Source organism: Amblyomma maculatum, chromosome 10 (genome assembly GCF_055883805.1).
Source record: "Amblyomma maculatum isolate TAMU_Amacu chromosome 10, ASM5588380v1, whole genome shotgun sequence".
NCBI lineage: Eukaryota > Metazoa > Arthropoda > Arachnida > Ixodida > Ixodidae > Amblyomma > Amblyomma maculatum.
Genome location: NC_139353.1, coordinates 97,288,544 through 97,304,245, shown reverse-complemented (window position 1 = coordinate 97,304,245; position 15,702 = coordinate 97,288,544). Strand labels below are relative to the sequence as shown.

Genomic DNA, 15,702 nt, shown 5'->3' with positions numbered 1-15,702 from the left:
GCCTCCAAATGGCAATTCCCGTACTTAGGCGATCTCATGAGACTGTAAATAGACAGCATATTGTAAAGCTGCAGAAAAGTTGGCAGGCAGGGGTGTTCATTTTGGCCACCTGTGTGACGGATTACGGCAAAAGATTTTTCCAGGGCATCCTGATTAAATTTTGCGGTCAAGACATACTTGAAGTCACATGTTTCCAGGAGGTGTGTAGAAAGCTGGATTGTTGAAAGAATTGTCACTCGCAGCCCTTCAGCAGTTGAGTCCGATAAAAAGCTACGGGGATCAATTTTTCCAGCCTTGACGTCTTTCTGTCACTCATTTAGCCACTGTAAAGAAGACTCCAGCACCTTAAGATCCTGACCACCCAACCTCAGGCCTTCGTTTGCATGTCTGCGATTTAGTGCGTCAAACAAATTATTCATTCTGATTGTGACCCTCGATCTCTCGCTTGGAATAAAACTGCAAGCCGTTCGCGACGCTCATACTAAATAGCTGAGTAGCCAGCTTTACTCCTATCTTTTCTGTGAAAGTTGGGTTCAAATTAGAAAATGACAGAGTTTTGGACATGCCCTGAGTCGGCCTTCAAATTTTGTGTCCTCTACATACAGCTTGTCATAATGCGACCACAGCACTCGGCTCCCATTTATGCAAAACATTTTGTATTGTAACAGGCGATTGCGTACACACTTGATAAGGTGTGGTGCGTCCGAAAAAACAAAAACATTGCGGCTGTCGCATGCAGGGTTCAAGAAGCTATTTTTGGCGCTGTCTAGAGCTCCTGTTACACCTAAATGTTTCCACATTGACCGATTGGTTGCAGCCCCGTCACATACAATTGCATCAACAAGTGCACCAGCATCTTTAAGTAGAAGGATAGCATTTATTATAAGTTGTGCCAATATGGTCCCTTTTGTTGGCCCACGGCTTGCGAAGACTGCGATAGTTGGAAATGATTTTCCCCAAAAGAGCGAAACGCGAAGACTAGTTCATGGTCTGCCAATTGGTTAGGCGCTTGTACCTCGTCTCCAAAGTCTGCGTGGCCAGTGTAAGTCATTGTTCTTGCAGCAAACAGGGACACCTTTTCAGAGCACGTCTTGTAACCGGAGTTACATCGAGGAACGAAGCACTTTCTCCCCATGCCGTCACTTTCCCATAACTTACTCAAACACTGCGAGACTGGACACAACGGTCGTTTAGAATTATCGCTTCTGCGTGTAACAATTCTCGTGGACAGGAGAGCGCCGACGACCGTCAAACACCACACAAAGGCTGGCTACCAAATGACACGACCCGCACGTGCGAACGTTTCTATCTCCAGGCGCGGACGCTGCCGGCCCTTCCGGCCCGGTGGCCCGGCTCAGTGTGGCGCCACCTCTCGGCTTGCTGGGGAAGTTCGTCCCAATGTTCTCCGCGGCGGTTGTATGGCGGAGGCGCGCCGTCGTATCACCTAAAGTACTTCTAACACCGTGGTTTTGGTCTTTTAGAATATACATTTTCATTGAACGTTTAAACGTCTTCTGAAGAAAATCCGGTCTTCTGAAGAAACTTCTTGAGTGGTCAGCCCCGACGTAGTGAGCGAAAAATGATGCTTCTTGCATGTGACATTTGAGATCTGACATTGAAGTGAATCGAGAAGTGGTTGGCGAAGAACGAACAAGCTTTATTAAAGGTTAGTAGTATTTATAGCCGTTGGCTAGCCACGTCACCGCAGCTACTGTCGTTAACAGTGGCTTAGCCGGTATCTCGGTAGATAAGCACGTGTTCATGCGTCACAACAATTCTCACCTCTTAAGGAGTGAAGCGGTCGGGGCGTCGGGTGTTCCTTTTTGACCTACGCAGTGTCACTCCAGCGCCGCCAGTCACCGGTGCCTCGTTTGTACTGTCCTCAGCTTGTGAGCCTGACGGCGTTTGCATGTCAGCGCCCGCTTGACACTGGCTCTTGCTGCTGCCGTGCACTTGAGACTGCGGCTCTCCCGATATACTTGGGCTGTCTTCAGCCATTGATGCCTCCGTGGGGGCCTCGGGTTTAACCTCCGCTCCTTCCACACTGGTTCTCCTGGTCTTTAGCTGATCCAGGTGGCGGCGATGTTGCTCCCCATCTGCGGTCTTTACGGTTGTCATGCGCGAGCTTTCGGTGGACTCTATCACACCTGGTTTCCACTTGTCACCTGCTCCGTAGTTCTTGAACCAGATTTCCCTGCGCAGTGGTTTGCCGTTGTTGCAAGCACCTGCAGAGGGAAAAGGTCGGGACACGATATTGTGCAGTAAACAGCGCGGCTCGTAACGGAGAAGCATGGAGGCCGGGGTTTTCCCGTTTAGATGGGGGGTACGCCGATAATGAGACAGAATGTGGTCTAGGCGTGCTTGCAGACTACCGTGCGTGTTCTTGCTTAGACCTTGCTTCACAGTACGTACCGCCCTTTCCGCCAGGCCGTTAGACTGCGGCTTGTAAGGAGCTGTCCGCAAATGAATGATACCATTGCGCATCATATATGCCCTGAACTCCTCGCTACTAAACTGCGGCCCGTTATCAGTCACGAGAGTCCTTGGCAAGCCGAATCGGCTGAACATTGTCTGCAGTGCTTCAATTGTTTTCATTGAAGTGGCAGTCTTGATAGCAGCAACCTCGATCCATTTCGTATGAGAATCGACCACTACCATCAACATGTGACCTTCCAAGGGCCCCGCAAAATCGACATGGATTCTAGACCAGGGCTCTTCCGTTTTCGGCCAAGGAACGGGTTGTTGTGCCGCGGGCATGCTGCCGCATTCTATGCATGTTGGACACGCGTTGACAAGCTTCTCAATGTCCCGCTCGAGTCCTGGATACCAGAATACAGACCGAGCCAAGTTCTTCATGGCCGTTATACCTTGATGCGCGTCATGCAGCATACGCAGCATTGGTAGCCTCGCAGCCGTCGGAATTACCGCACGATGACCCCAGTATACAATTCCGTGGCTGCAATTCAGTTCGTCCTTCCTGTGCATATATGCGCGTAATGGCTCCTGATTGGGCTGCCAGTATCGTGGCCAGCCATTGTGAATGTATTGGCGGACTTGCGCGAGGTCGCTATCACAGCCCGTCATCTTGGCCAAATCACTCGCTGAGAGAGGACCAGAATTTAGGTGATCTGTTAGAAGAACGTACTCACGCGCATCATCTTCTGCAATCTTAGCGTTTTGCTTCTCCCGCACAGGCAAACGGCTAAGGGTGTCGGCAGGAATCAGTGCCTTCCCAGGTTTGTACTGAATTTTGTAGTTGTAGGCGCTCAGCAGGAGAGACCAACGCTGAATCTGTGCAGCGGCCATGGCTGGAACGGGCTTGTCGGGGCTGAAAAGGCTCACGAGAGGTCTGTGATCAGTGACGAGCGTGAACTGATTCCCGAGCAGATATTCCCGGAATTTTGTAACACCAAATACTACCGCCAATGCCTCTCTTTCAATCTGCGCGTAATTGCGCTCAGCAGCTGAAAGAGTTCGCGATCGGAACCCGATTGGTAGATCTTGCCCATTTACTCTGTGGTAAAGTACGGCGCCAACGCCACACGATGATGCATCGGTTTCCAAGAAAAGGGGCTTACTTGGATCGTAGTGTGCCAAGAACTTTGCTTCCTCTAGCAGCCGCTTCGTTGTTCAGAAAGCGTTATCTTGTCTCGCCCCCCACTTCCAGCGTGCGTTCTTTCTTAGTAGTTCATGCAGCGGCTCCAGAACCATAGCCAAATTTCCCAGAAATGCGTAGTAATAGGTTGCAAACCCCAAGAATGCCCGCAGTTCCGCAACGCACGTTGGCTTCGGCATCTTTGCTATGGCAGCAGTGTTATCTGCCTTAGGTAACAACCCGTCCGCGCTTATACGATGCCCCAGAAATTCAACTTCTGCTTGCCGAAACTTGCATTTCTGGGGATGCAACTTAACACCATGCTGCCGGAAACGCCTGAAAACTTCACGCAGTGTGTCAGAGTTCCCGTGTTTTTCCGCGACTACTACGTCGTCCAGGTAAACTTGAACGCCCGGAATGCCTTGCAGGATGCCTTCCATACGTCTCTGAAAAATTGCAGGAGTAGAGAATACACCAAACGGAAGTCGATTGAAGCAAAACAGGCCTTTCGGGGTGTTTACGACCAAAAGCTTCCTGGTTTCCTCATCAAGCGGCAACTGATTGTAAGCATCTTTCAAGTCGATAGTGCTGAAGACTTCCCCGCCGTTTAGGTTGGCGAAAATATCCCGTATTTTCGGCAATGGGTACTGCTACGTAACAGTGGCTTAGCCGGTATCTCGGTGGATAAGCACGTGTTCATGCGTCACAACAGACATGACCGTTCGCAAATTTGTATGCGGGGTGTATGGCGTAATGACTGCGATTGATGAGATATCATTACCGGGCATTTGCAGCGGTGGCCTTGTGGTAGAGCATCCGCCTCGCATTCGGGAGGTACCGGGTTCGATCCCTGGTGCCGCCGGGTACCCACCGGTTTTTAAATGGGTACAAGCTTTCCCCCGGCCAGGTGCTCGGCTCTTCTGGGGTGAAATGCTTGGGAAAAGGGGTCACGGCCCAAATAGTTGCGCCGATGTGGCAGTGATTCGTTCCGCCATCGGACAACAATAAGTCCGCCTTGCGCGGCAACAGCCCATTATGTGGCCCTTTTTTTGTCACGCAGCCCGGGGTTTTGTTATTCGGCACGGCCTTTGCAGGCCATGGTTGTTCGAAACTAAGCCCCCGAAGGGGCACAGCCAGCAGGGTTAGCAGAGCCTCTTCCAAACGCACACCCCTAAAGGAGCCGGGCGCCGGGCCGGGGGACGCTTGTACCCAATTTTACCGGTGGGTGTCCGGCGGCGGGTTTCGAACTGACCACCTCCCGCAGCCGAGACGGGCGCCCAAACCACTCGGCCACGACTCCAGTCGGGAACATCTCTGGGAAACCAGCAGGCAAACCAAGACACGAGCTCTAACTTCACTGTCGATGACATTCAGGATATTGCCTAAATATCTCTTGTCTCCCGTCTTTTCAAATAAATTCCGTAACCCCCCTTCCCCGCGGGGCAGGTATGGTTCCGGTGCTTGCTAAACTAAAGAGCGTGAAGAATACGGCCTAGGAGGAGTGACATGGACAATTAGGATGAGTGGTGCAGTGGAGTCTCGATTGTACGACAGAGAGGAGAGGTTCTCGATGACGTTACTCAGCTGCTGCAAGACGTAACGAGGCATGACTTTCTTACAAGGGCCCACAAGGTGTGACGACAGGCAGGCAGGACTAGAGAGCCAGGTGGGTCATGAACATCCGTATATGATTGTGGTAAAGCTGCTTTCGCGCACTCTGAGAAGCGCTGAGGGCACCCCGAGCAATGTTCCAGGCTGCTGTCATGGGCGTCGGTAGGTAGCTAACTGTTGAATGACAGCAGAGTCACATCTAAAACGTAAATATAAGGGTGAGTAGTTTGTGGTATCTTTACGGGCGATATTATAAGCAAATATCATGCAATAAAAATTGACGTCCAAGCCCCAATGCTGATCAGACGTACAAGAACCAATAAGGTCCTAAGGTCCTCACCGAAGCCATTCTTCCGATGATGGTAAGCTGTTGTGAAATTCTGGCGCGCACAGAGAATGAAGGGAGCATGTCTTGAAAAACTATAGAAAGAAAGCGGAGGTCTCAATTCGTAAGCAGTTGTTTGGGAGCGCCATGAATCAGGATCACGTCATCAATAAAAATATCGGCGACGTCGAAGGGGCGGGTTGTCTGATAGCTCGCGTGATAGCGTAACTAGGGGCGTAAACAGAGGCGACACCAATCTATCTGTTCCCTGAAGTCAACATGGGACAAAGCCTATGCAGGTAGAGACGTTTATGAAAAAACGGTTTAGCCACATTTGTGGCTGGTTACTGATGCCCACTAGGCTGAAGGGCAGCGTCTTCTGACGCTGCCACAGCTCACAAGCACAGGTGAAGCGAAGAACAGAGTGGTAAAAATCTGGCCAAAGGAATCATGGTCGCACACTGTTGTACTTGCGTAAATCTCCCAGGTGCCTTACTGTCAGTGGGAGAAGGCGTTGGTCAAGAATCGTATAGCATATATGAGCCATGACGACGAACAGACTCCGTGCTACCTTGGTGCATATTGCGTCGGAATAATGATTAGCTACGCTGCACAGAATGCTGATGGAAGGCTCGCATTTGCCGTTGCACGGCCGGTCACGATTGTCTGTTCAGAGCCGATATGGAGAAGATCCAAGGTGAACAAGGTGAAGTCGTCGGCAGCAAATTGAGGCAATTCAGGGGGATCGACGGGACGGTGGGACAAGCAGTCAGCGTCTTGATGTAAACTTCATGACTTCTAGATAACATAAAACGTGCATTCTATTATTTTCAAGGCCGAGCAACCAAAGCGGTTGGTAGGTTGCTAAAGGGCCACTCTCCAGGGTAGCAGTTTAAACAAACATGTTCGATGCTTCCATGAGGTATCGCGGATAATCTGCAAAATGCGACATTGATGCGCATACCCGAAAGCAGCAAGAATACAACCTAAAGTTATTTCATGCTCCCCTTCGAAAGTGAGGTTCCTCTTTCTCTACTGTGGCCGACGACCCTCTACGGTGGCTTCACTAGTTAAAACGGCATTCACCGGTCCGCCTCCTTAACTGACGAGTGAAGGGCATGCAGAGACCACTATTGTTGTTAGCCGCTCGCTGTGCGTTTTCGTCTACCCCGTTTTGTAGCCGCTCACATGGAAGGCCTGCTCCGAGATCATTCTGATGGCTTCTTCGTTCCAGAGCCTCCTACAGACACCACGTATCCCGCCCAATGCGAAGGAGGAAGGCAAAATTTGGCTAGAGTACTCAAGGCGTAGATTAGACAGTCCGGCAAAAAGTTTCGGAGGGGACCGGAGAAGAAAAACAGGAATGGAGAGCTAAAACTTTATTTGACAGCGATTTACATGGTTTTTGCCTTGGGTTGCATTCAGCTGCTTCAGGTGGCTGGTAGTTTAAGTCTGTCAGCGACCACTTGTGCTCTTCTGAGGCCCGCGACTGGACGTCTGGGTCCTGGCTGGCGAGAACAGCTCCCCAGTGTTCCATCGAGGGAGATGGTACTGGATCTGCCAGAGGTGGATCTTCCGCGCAGTCCCAGATTATATGGTTTAAGTGGCAGGCTCGCCGCATAGTTAGCCGTACGGATTTACTATGTCGGGAAAGATTTTGGCATACGTCTAGGGGTTTGGATGCGATCGCGTTTGCAGCCATCGCCCCGTGGTAGCCTGTTCTCGGCTGAGCGAAATGGTGGAGGAGTCAGGCTTGCACTCAGCTCCTTGTAATAAGAATTGGTTCATTGCTGTGGCTGTAACAGCACTACTGAATAATCTCTTACAAAATGTTTACGACCTTACTTTTTAAGGACGAAGCCTCACAGTCAACGTGGAATAAATTATTTATAGGCTCCATCAGGAGAACAGCACAGATTAAACAAATAGAGCGACGAACAATGCACTCGCTAGAACTGAATGTTGTTTTTCTTCTTCTCAATCAGAAGAGTAATAATAAATACGCACACAACTAAACAAAAGTGAGAAAAAAATAGAGATATGAAAACATAGGAGAAAATGAAGAAAGAAAGCAGAACAAAAATCATTATAACATTAAGCAAACTCTGTAAAATGAGCAGGAATAATGCAGTTCAGGGATTAACCGCTTTTCTTTCTTTCTATTTGTCTTTTCGTCTCTCTCCACGTTTTCTCTCTTCCCTCAAACAAAGCAATAACAGCTTTTCTCCTATGTGACGCCACAATGTAGTTTTGAACTTTTTTATCACAGTGAAAAACCTTGAGCAGAATTTTAAGAAATTGTGATGTCTTTATGTTGCTACGCCAATTAGTCAAGCGAAGTTAACTTTGTCGCAGCCTCAATATGAACACATTCATCTTCATAAGACGCTGTTGTCCATTATGTCGAAAAACTACTGACGTTATCATTGCAGCAAAATCATATTACAAGGTTTAGTTTTCCATAAAAATACACAGACGCTACACTAGACGGATTTAAAACACCAGATTTTGCTGCTCAAGGCTGATTAAGTTACATTAGGTTGGGGCTTTCTATACCAGCCGGAGTTTGGTGAACTTCTCGTGTAGGAGAGCTTTCGTTCTAAAACAATTACAGGGCTGCACTCAAGTATGTTTACGTGCAGAAGTGTGAAAAGATTGCAAGTTCCGTGCCTAGTTCTGTAATGAACTCTGCGTTTTATTGCTTATTACCGTTCCTGAGTTTCATTTTATAATTGTCAAATTCAGACGAGGTGATCTGGGGTGGGTCAAGGGACAAATTTTGAGTGGTCCAAATTTTTTATTTGATTTGGTTTGGTTTGTGGAGTTTAACGTCCCAAAGCGACTCAGGCTATGAGAGACGCTGTAGTGGATGACTCCGGATATTTCGACCACCTGGGGTTCTTTAACGTGCACTGACATCGCACAGCACACGGGCACCTTGCTTTTCGCCTCCATCGAAAAGCAGCCTCTGAGGCCGCGATTCGATCCCGCGTTCTTGGGAACCACTGCGCCACCCCGGCGGGGCCCAAATTTTTTTGTCACCAGTCAATTTTTGTCACCACTCTCGTTGGTCATATTCAAATTAGGTTAGACACCTCTTTTGGTCAAATTTGGATGTACAAATATTTCAGAGGTCCAAGGAGGCGAACTTTTTCAGGCTGGCCCACCTACCTTTGCAAACCCTCAAATGAATTTTTCATGCTCCAATGAGCTTATATAATTTTGCTAAATTTTTGAGGAGATCATATTTCGTCAGACCGGGGCCCAAATGAAGGGGGTGGCCACCATCTCAATTTGTAGGTCATAAATGAATTGGCCATTATCGAATTAGGTTCGACATCTATATTTGTCATTTTCTGATATTTTTTTTCAAAATTTGGGAAGCCAGAGGGCAAATTGCAGGTTTTGGTCTTCACAATTTGAACGTCCCCACAGAACTGCCCATGTTTGATTTAGGTTAGACAAAGCTTTTGGACCAATTATGACGGGCTAAAATTTTTAGGTCACCATCGAGTTGGGCATACTCTAGTATGGTTGGATTCAAAGTTTAGTAGAAATATATTTATTAAACACGCTGTGGATTAGTGACAGTTTTTGCGGACATGCTGTGACGACAGTTTTTGTCCACGCACTCGGCCGCACGCTCTGTCCACGGCTCTCATGAGCCGAGAGAGGCTTCCGCCTAAAGAACTTATCACTTTACCGCAGACCATGCAGAGTGCGTCCGGAATTCACAGTGGCATCTCGACTGTCAATGAAGGTGCTACTCAGCGTGCCAGTATAAAAATTAGTTAAACTATTAACTACGCCTTCCAGATTTCTTTGTTTTCAGGGCACAGTTCGCAGGCAATATCAGTGCTTTGCGCCGAAGTGTTCCGCTTGCTTGCGTCCAAGTTTGGGCCCACACTAAATGACCGCCTAAGTTTCCATGTCGGGTAAACTCCATAAAAACTGAGCATACAGCCCAGCTTGTGGTCCGCAACAAATGCGTTGCGTATAATGGATCAATAAGAATAGATGCTTATGTATTTTCAGTGGACTTTAAGAACTTTACGGCACCGGTGGACCCGGCTAATGAAACAGCAATTTATAAGACGCTGTACTTCATCAAGAACTGCACTTCCGGTAAGTAACTATATTTAGAGGCACGTAGTGACTAAAAAAGTATTTTCTAGTAAAAAAAATGGTTTTGTATGATGAAGAGAATAGAGAAACCCTATGTCAGCGGTACTGCTGTTATAGCTTCCTTCACTTCTTTGCAATAAGATTTGCATACACATTTTGCATAGATGGACGGATAGCCAACATAACAGGTTATTTTTTATAAAAATTGAAATATTCTTCATTAGTGAACGCCGGGAGTATTCAAGGTAGGCCTTGACGCTGACACAAAACTTTGAATGCACGAGGTGAAGGACAAGGACTGATTACAGGGCGTGCAAAGCAGAGGTTATACATCACTTGTCTTGTTGAAAATAGGTGTACGTAAAACAAACCTCTGACTCATATAGCAGACCAAAGGGACTGAATTGTCGCTGCAGTAAAGATGTGATTGTTCAGATTGCTAGCCGGGCTGCTGCCATGTAGGCTGCACAATGCATAGAAGGACCGCATAACACTAAAAATAAACCTTTTTTTAATCGATTATATGAATTCTCGTAAAGAGACTGTAGAATACGTACATCCCTGCAGCGTATCTTGTATGAAACTGAGCGTACACAAAATGAATACTCATCTGGTCTTGGAATACAAAGTACCAGTATATATTAAGCGATTATTATATAGTTCGTTTTAGTCGAAACACAGTAGGCATAGTAGCAGTAATAATTGCAGTCGAACAGATCTGTTAAATATACGGGGGCTGCGCAAAAACGCCGTACTATGGTAAATAGCGCTCTAAGTGATAGATAATAGATTGATTTGTGATAGGCGATAACGGGATAATGAAATTATTTTAAATGTTCAAATATGTGAAGACATGAAAGAGAATGAAAATATTATAAAAGGGCGTTGAAAGCATGTAAAATGCTTAGAATAAAAGGGCAGTGCTGAAATATGCTAATTAAAAATGGTTATTGATATAATAATTATTCAAAATTATACCAATTGAGTAATATTATATTTGAAGTAGTTTAACATTAAAAATTTTAAAATATAGTTAAAATGTATCAAAATTCTCAAAGTGAATAGCCAGTGCTTGACGATGCCAATTAAAAACGTTTTGATGCGGCGTTGGTCAAAAGTAAAATAATTAAAAACCATGAACAATGCTTTCAAAGCTGTCGGACTTCTCAAAATGGAAAGTAAATGTTTGATGATGCTAAGTATTGTTGTATAAAAAAAACTAAAGACAAATAAATTAAAAAAAGTGAACAGCAGTGTCTGTGTTAAATGCTATAGCTCCATACCTTTGACGTCGGAGCTGAAGCATTTCCTTATAATTTTTTCAATCCATTCGTTGGATTTTATGAGAACGCGTTAGTAGTGGAGGTTAAAAAACCATTGTCGTAAGGCCTGAGGGTTATCGGCGTTGGAAGCCTTGCAGCATTGGAGAAAGATGCGGAGCAGGCCTCCGCCACGTGTAGTTTCAACTGACAAATATCGAGACCCTTGCGTCTCCAGTTTGAAGCATCGAAACGTTAGAGAATTACAAGCTTGCCTTGGACCTCCTTAAAATGATTAAGACTACATCAGGCACATGTGTATGGAATGCGCTGTTCTACACACGTATATTGGAAGCCAGCCTCCCCCACCCGCCGGTGTATTCCTCAGTCTGCTGCATTAATAGCGGGTGTAAGAAGCTGATACGGCGGATGCGTTGAATGGAGCACTGAAGAATGCCAAGATAATTGTAGTTACCGGGTCACTTCGAGATAGATATGACGGATCATGGAGGCAGATCGTGGTTACATCTGCAGAGTCAACAATATTTAGTTGACCGTGGTTGTGTTTAAGTACAAAAAGTCGCTAGTTATTCCAGTGATCAGAAACTACTGTAGCTCATGTTTTGTGGTATTTAACGTCCTAAAGGGGCGATGAGAGACACTGTAGTGGAAACCTCCGGAACTTTCGACAACCTTGGGTTCTTTACCGTGCACTGGCATCGCACAGCACACGAACGCCATTGCGTTTCATCTCCATTGAAACGCAGGCGCCGGCGGTCGCGACAGAACTCGGCTACTGCAGCACAGAGTCGGGCATCTTAGTCACTGCACCAGAGCTGTGGGGTTGCTGTTGTCGAGTATATGCCATCAGGATGTCATGAAGCTCACTGTGTTTGGCTTAGAACGGTAGGGGAAAGATTCTCTCTAAATTCAACTTGCAGGTCTGTATTAAGCTCAGTGTCTCTATCTGTGCCTTTTGCAAACACTTCCACATGCGATTTCTCAATAGTAACTGACAGAATCTGGGTCACTCTTCTTGCAGAAGAAAATCGGGCGAAGATACACGTTGGTAAGTACTCACTTAAGAGTTCTTAAAGTTTGCTATAGTTTTTGAAAATCTACCTACATAGTCATATTTATGTGAGAATTTAAAAATTCAGCAACCTGCAGCATATGCATTTGTTTTCTCCTGCTTATGATCCCGCTCCATAGTGTGCATGGACGTTGCTATCTGAGAGTCGGAATTGGCTGCAATTTTAGTTGATCATAAAGGACAAGTTGTGAAATGTGTAATGAACAGTGATTTGCAAAAGGTAGCCCAAATTAAAAAAAGAACAGCAAGGGAGGCCTTAAAGTCGACGTCATAGCTGGCGATTCCAGTATTGATTCTTATGTATGAAGCTTGTAGACAATTCACGGCCGTCAATAAAAAACTTACTACTCAAACTCATATTACTAGAAACACCTTTAGCGATAGAATCTAATTTAGGAATTGAGAGAACGGTATTTCATCGATCATTTCATACGGCCGTACATAAATGCAAGAGCTATGAAATTTTCGGAATCACGAATGATAGCAAAGAGATTGGGCTCTAAGCCACGTATGGCTCAGGAAGTGACCAAATGTCAAACGCTTTCGTGCTGCCTGTAGCTTTACCGTTTGGAGCAGTGCACGCTGCATGTGAAACGAATATGGTTTCTCAATAATTGGACATTCCCTGCCAACAGTCCAGCGACAAACAGCACATAGCAAACCGAACTAAAGAAAGGCGCACGAAAAGGCACGATGGTTGAGTTCCTACGCCACTGTCTCTGCAGCCGCGTTTGGTTTGGTAAACATTAAGCTAGTCTGTGCGTTGGCGCCAGGCCTGGCAGCGAAGAGCGCATTACGAAACGCCTAAAGCACTGAGATGAAGCTAGCGATGGGAATTTGCTTATTGGAGCCGTAAGCTTTTGCTGCTGTGAGAGTCCTTAAAGTGAACGTTGCGCCATTAGTTGTTGTTGTGGCTGTAGAAAGAAGGAAAAGAAAATGCACGGGCCCGCTACTGGCTCCGTAGCTGAGCCACCTCCGCTGCCTCGTGCAGACAGAAGAGATTTTTTTTATTGATTTATTTAAAAACTGATTTATTGATTTATTTATAGGAAGGGAAAAGCACGGTAACTGTCTCACTTGTTTTCTGTAGACACCGCAACCGCGCCGTAAGGAAAGGGAGGAAGGTGGGAGTGAAAGTGGAAAAAGAGGAAGAGGAGCCGTAGTGGAGGGCTACGGAGTAATTTCGACCACCTGGGGATCTTTAACGTGCGCTGACATCGCACAGCACACGGACGCCTCTTCGTTTCGCCTCCATCGAAACGCAGCCGCCCAGAAGAGAAAGTAGAGAATAAAGAAAAGGAAGAGAGAGAGAGAGAGAGAAAGACGCGCGCCGCAACAACAGCCATAGCCCACCGCCGAAGCGGTGGCGGGTGCAATGACGGCCTACAACAGATAAACATTTGGTAGCTGGCTAGCCTCTGGGACCACCCGTCCCAGATCTGACCTCCAAGCTTACGGCAAAAACGTCTCGAAAGCGTCTTGACGACAGAGCTGGGTTCATCTTTTGGAACTCAAAGCCATACGTAATCGAGTAAATCTGCAGTAAAAGGTTTGAAACACATGAATAATTTTGAGTAAATTTGGTCATCTGGTGATCTTTCCAGCGCGCAGGAAGTTCGAAACCCGCCGCCGGACACCCACCGGTAAAATTGGGTACAAGCGTCCCCCGGCCCGGCGCCCGGCTCTTTTAGGGGTGTGTGTTTGGAAGAGGCTCTGCTAACCCTGCTGTGCCCCCTCGGGGGCTTAGTTTCGAACAACCATGGCCTGCAAAGGCAGTGCTGAAAAAAAAAAAAAAGGGCCACATAATGGGCTGTTGCCGCGCAAGGCGGACTTATTGTTGTCCGATGGCGGAACGAATCACTGCCACATCGGCGCAACTATTTGGGCCGTGACCCCTTTTCCCAAGCATTTCACCCCAGTTAAGTTGTCACAAATGCGGCGAAAAAAGCCCATTAAATTTGTAATGTTGGATGCAGTCACCGTGACAAGCAAATTAGTCGTGCTTGTGCCTCTTTGTGCAAAGCGTTCACGCCAACATATCGCTTTCAGTCCAACATATATATTCATAAAATCGTCATGTATCAGAGTAAAAACATGAAGGGAAGAAACTCAATGCATACAAAAACAACGCAGGCCATATGTAACGGTGCTGGCCAACAAATAGAAGAATTCCTCAGGTTGAAAGATAAAACCACAACTTCTAAATAAACCTGAATAACTACTCTCAAAAACATGGTGAAGTGGGCCAGCAACGTTAGTAAATGTGTGCATGATCTGTTTCAACACTAGCTAACTCTACTTAAGGAATATTGAAGAAATTTGTGTTCGTTAGCCATTTTGCTTTCTCTTTATGCGCCTGCGCACAGACTATATCGGAAATAAAATTATTTGTTTCAAGGCTTCTCACCGGTGCTTTAAACTAGTTTAGGTTCTTAATCAAGTCGCATCACGTGCCATTGTTGCTAACGTAGCAACCGTGCGACAAGGTCATACCAAATCGAACACAATTCCCTCCCACTTTCATAGCGTATCGTTGCGTGCATGCGGTTCCTAACAGGCCACATCAAGCGAGTGCTGGCGAAGGTTGGCCTCCCAAGCAGTCCGTACAGCTTCGAGCGCAATGACACATACGTGGACGTGCCCGTTGCCCTCGGAAATGTCATGAAATTCCTCGACTTGAAACTGTTCTTCACCGTCGACTTTGTCGCTGATGCTTCGCAGGCCGACGCACCGTTCGGTAAAAAAGTGGTGGTACGTACAAATCGACACATCATTTAGGCAAATAATTTTAGCGATATCGAGGGGCTCATTATTAAATACAAGCAAAGTAAGGCATGGGCTGCTTAATTTCCTCGAGGAAAGGAACAATGTGTATGAATGCGGGCCATTGAACCGATGCCGACGGGGGCTATGATAGATCGACGCACCTTGTCTTCGCGAGAATAGCCACTGATTTTACTCAGGCTTCCGGGTAGTGATTTTTAGATAATTAAAACGTTTTACTGAGAAAAGTTAGATAACTGTAAGAAACGCCCGAAGCTCGCTGCAAAGCTAATAACTTTAACTGGCCACCACTACCAGGTTTCACAGCAAAACTCTGCTCTAGTTGCTCTCCCATTGTCAAATATGTAGCGGCTGTTTACTAGAAGCTTTAGATGTGGGGAAGACACTAGAACTACGGGGCCTTCATCTGCACATCGTACGTCTGCTATAAAATCCCTTCGATGCCCTTACAAAAACATGGGCGAATGAGTGACTGGAAGACCTAATGCATCCGCGTAAAATGGAAACAAGCGTTAAGTGCTTACAAGAGACCCATAGCGACGTCATTTAGGTTATATATATATATATATATATATATATATATATATATATATATATATATATATATATATATATATATATATATATATATATATATATATATATATATATGTATATATATATATATATATACGCACGCACAAAAACAAAGATTTATTTTTGATGTTTCGGCCGGGGCCCTGCCTTCGCCGAGAAATGCCTGCTGTCGCATCCCTGGCTGCACGAACCGTGGAGTGCTTCAGGGGGGAATGGAGGTGGATCGTGCTGATTTGCGACTCACCATTCGCATTTTTGGCAAACTGCGCCACAGCCACGGTGTTTTCGCATTTGAGGTCGACGCTGGCACGGCAGTAAGCATATTGCGACGATT

General features: G+C 46.4%; 1 protein-coding gene across 1 annotated transcript; it reads right to left on the bottom strand.

Moving 5' to 3' along the window:
- Positions 1–1,785: 1,785 nt before the first annotated feature.
- Positions 1,786–2,947, bottom strand: LOC146177072 (uncharacterized). Its single transcript, XM_084581086.1, has 2 exons — positions 2,670–2,947; positions 1,786–2,225 (listed from the first exon to the last, which is right to left on the bottom strand). Exons 1-2 carry the CDS (start codon positions 2,896–2,898, stop codon positions 1,786–1,788), a joined length of 669 nt encoding a protein of 222 aa, XP_084437212.1. The 5' UTR covers positions 2,899–2,947.
- Between the last annotated feature and the right edge of the window lie 12,755 nt (positions 2,948–15,702).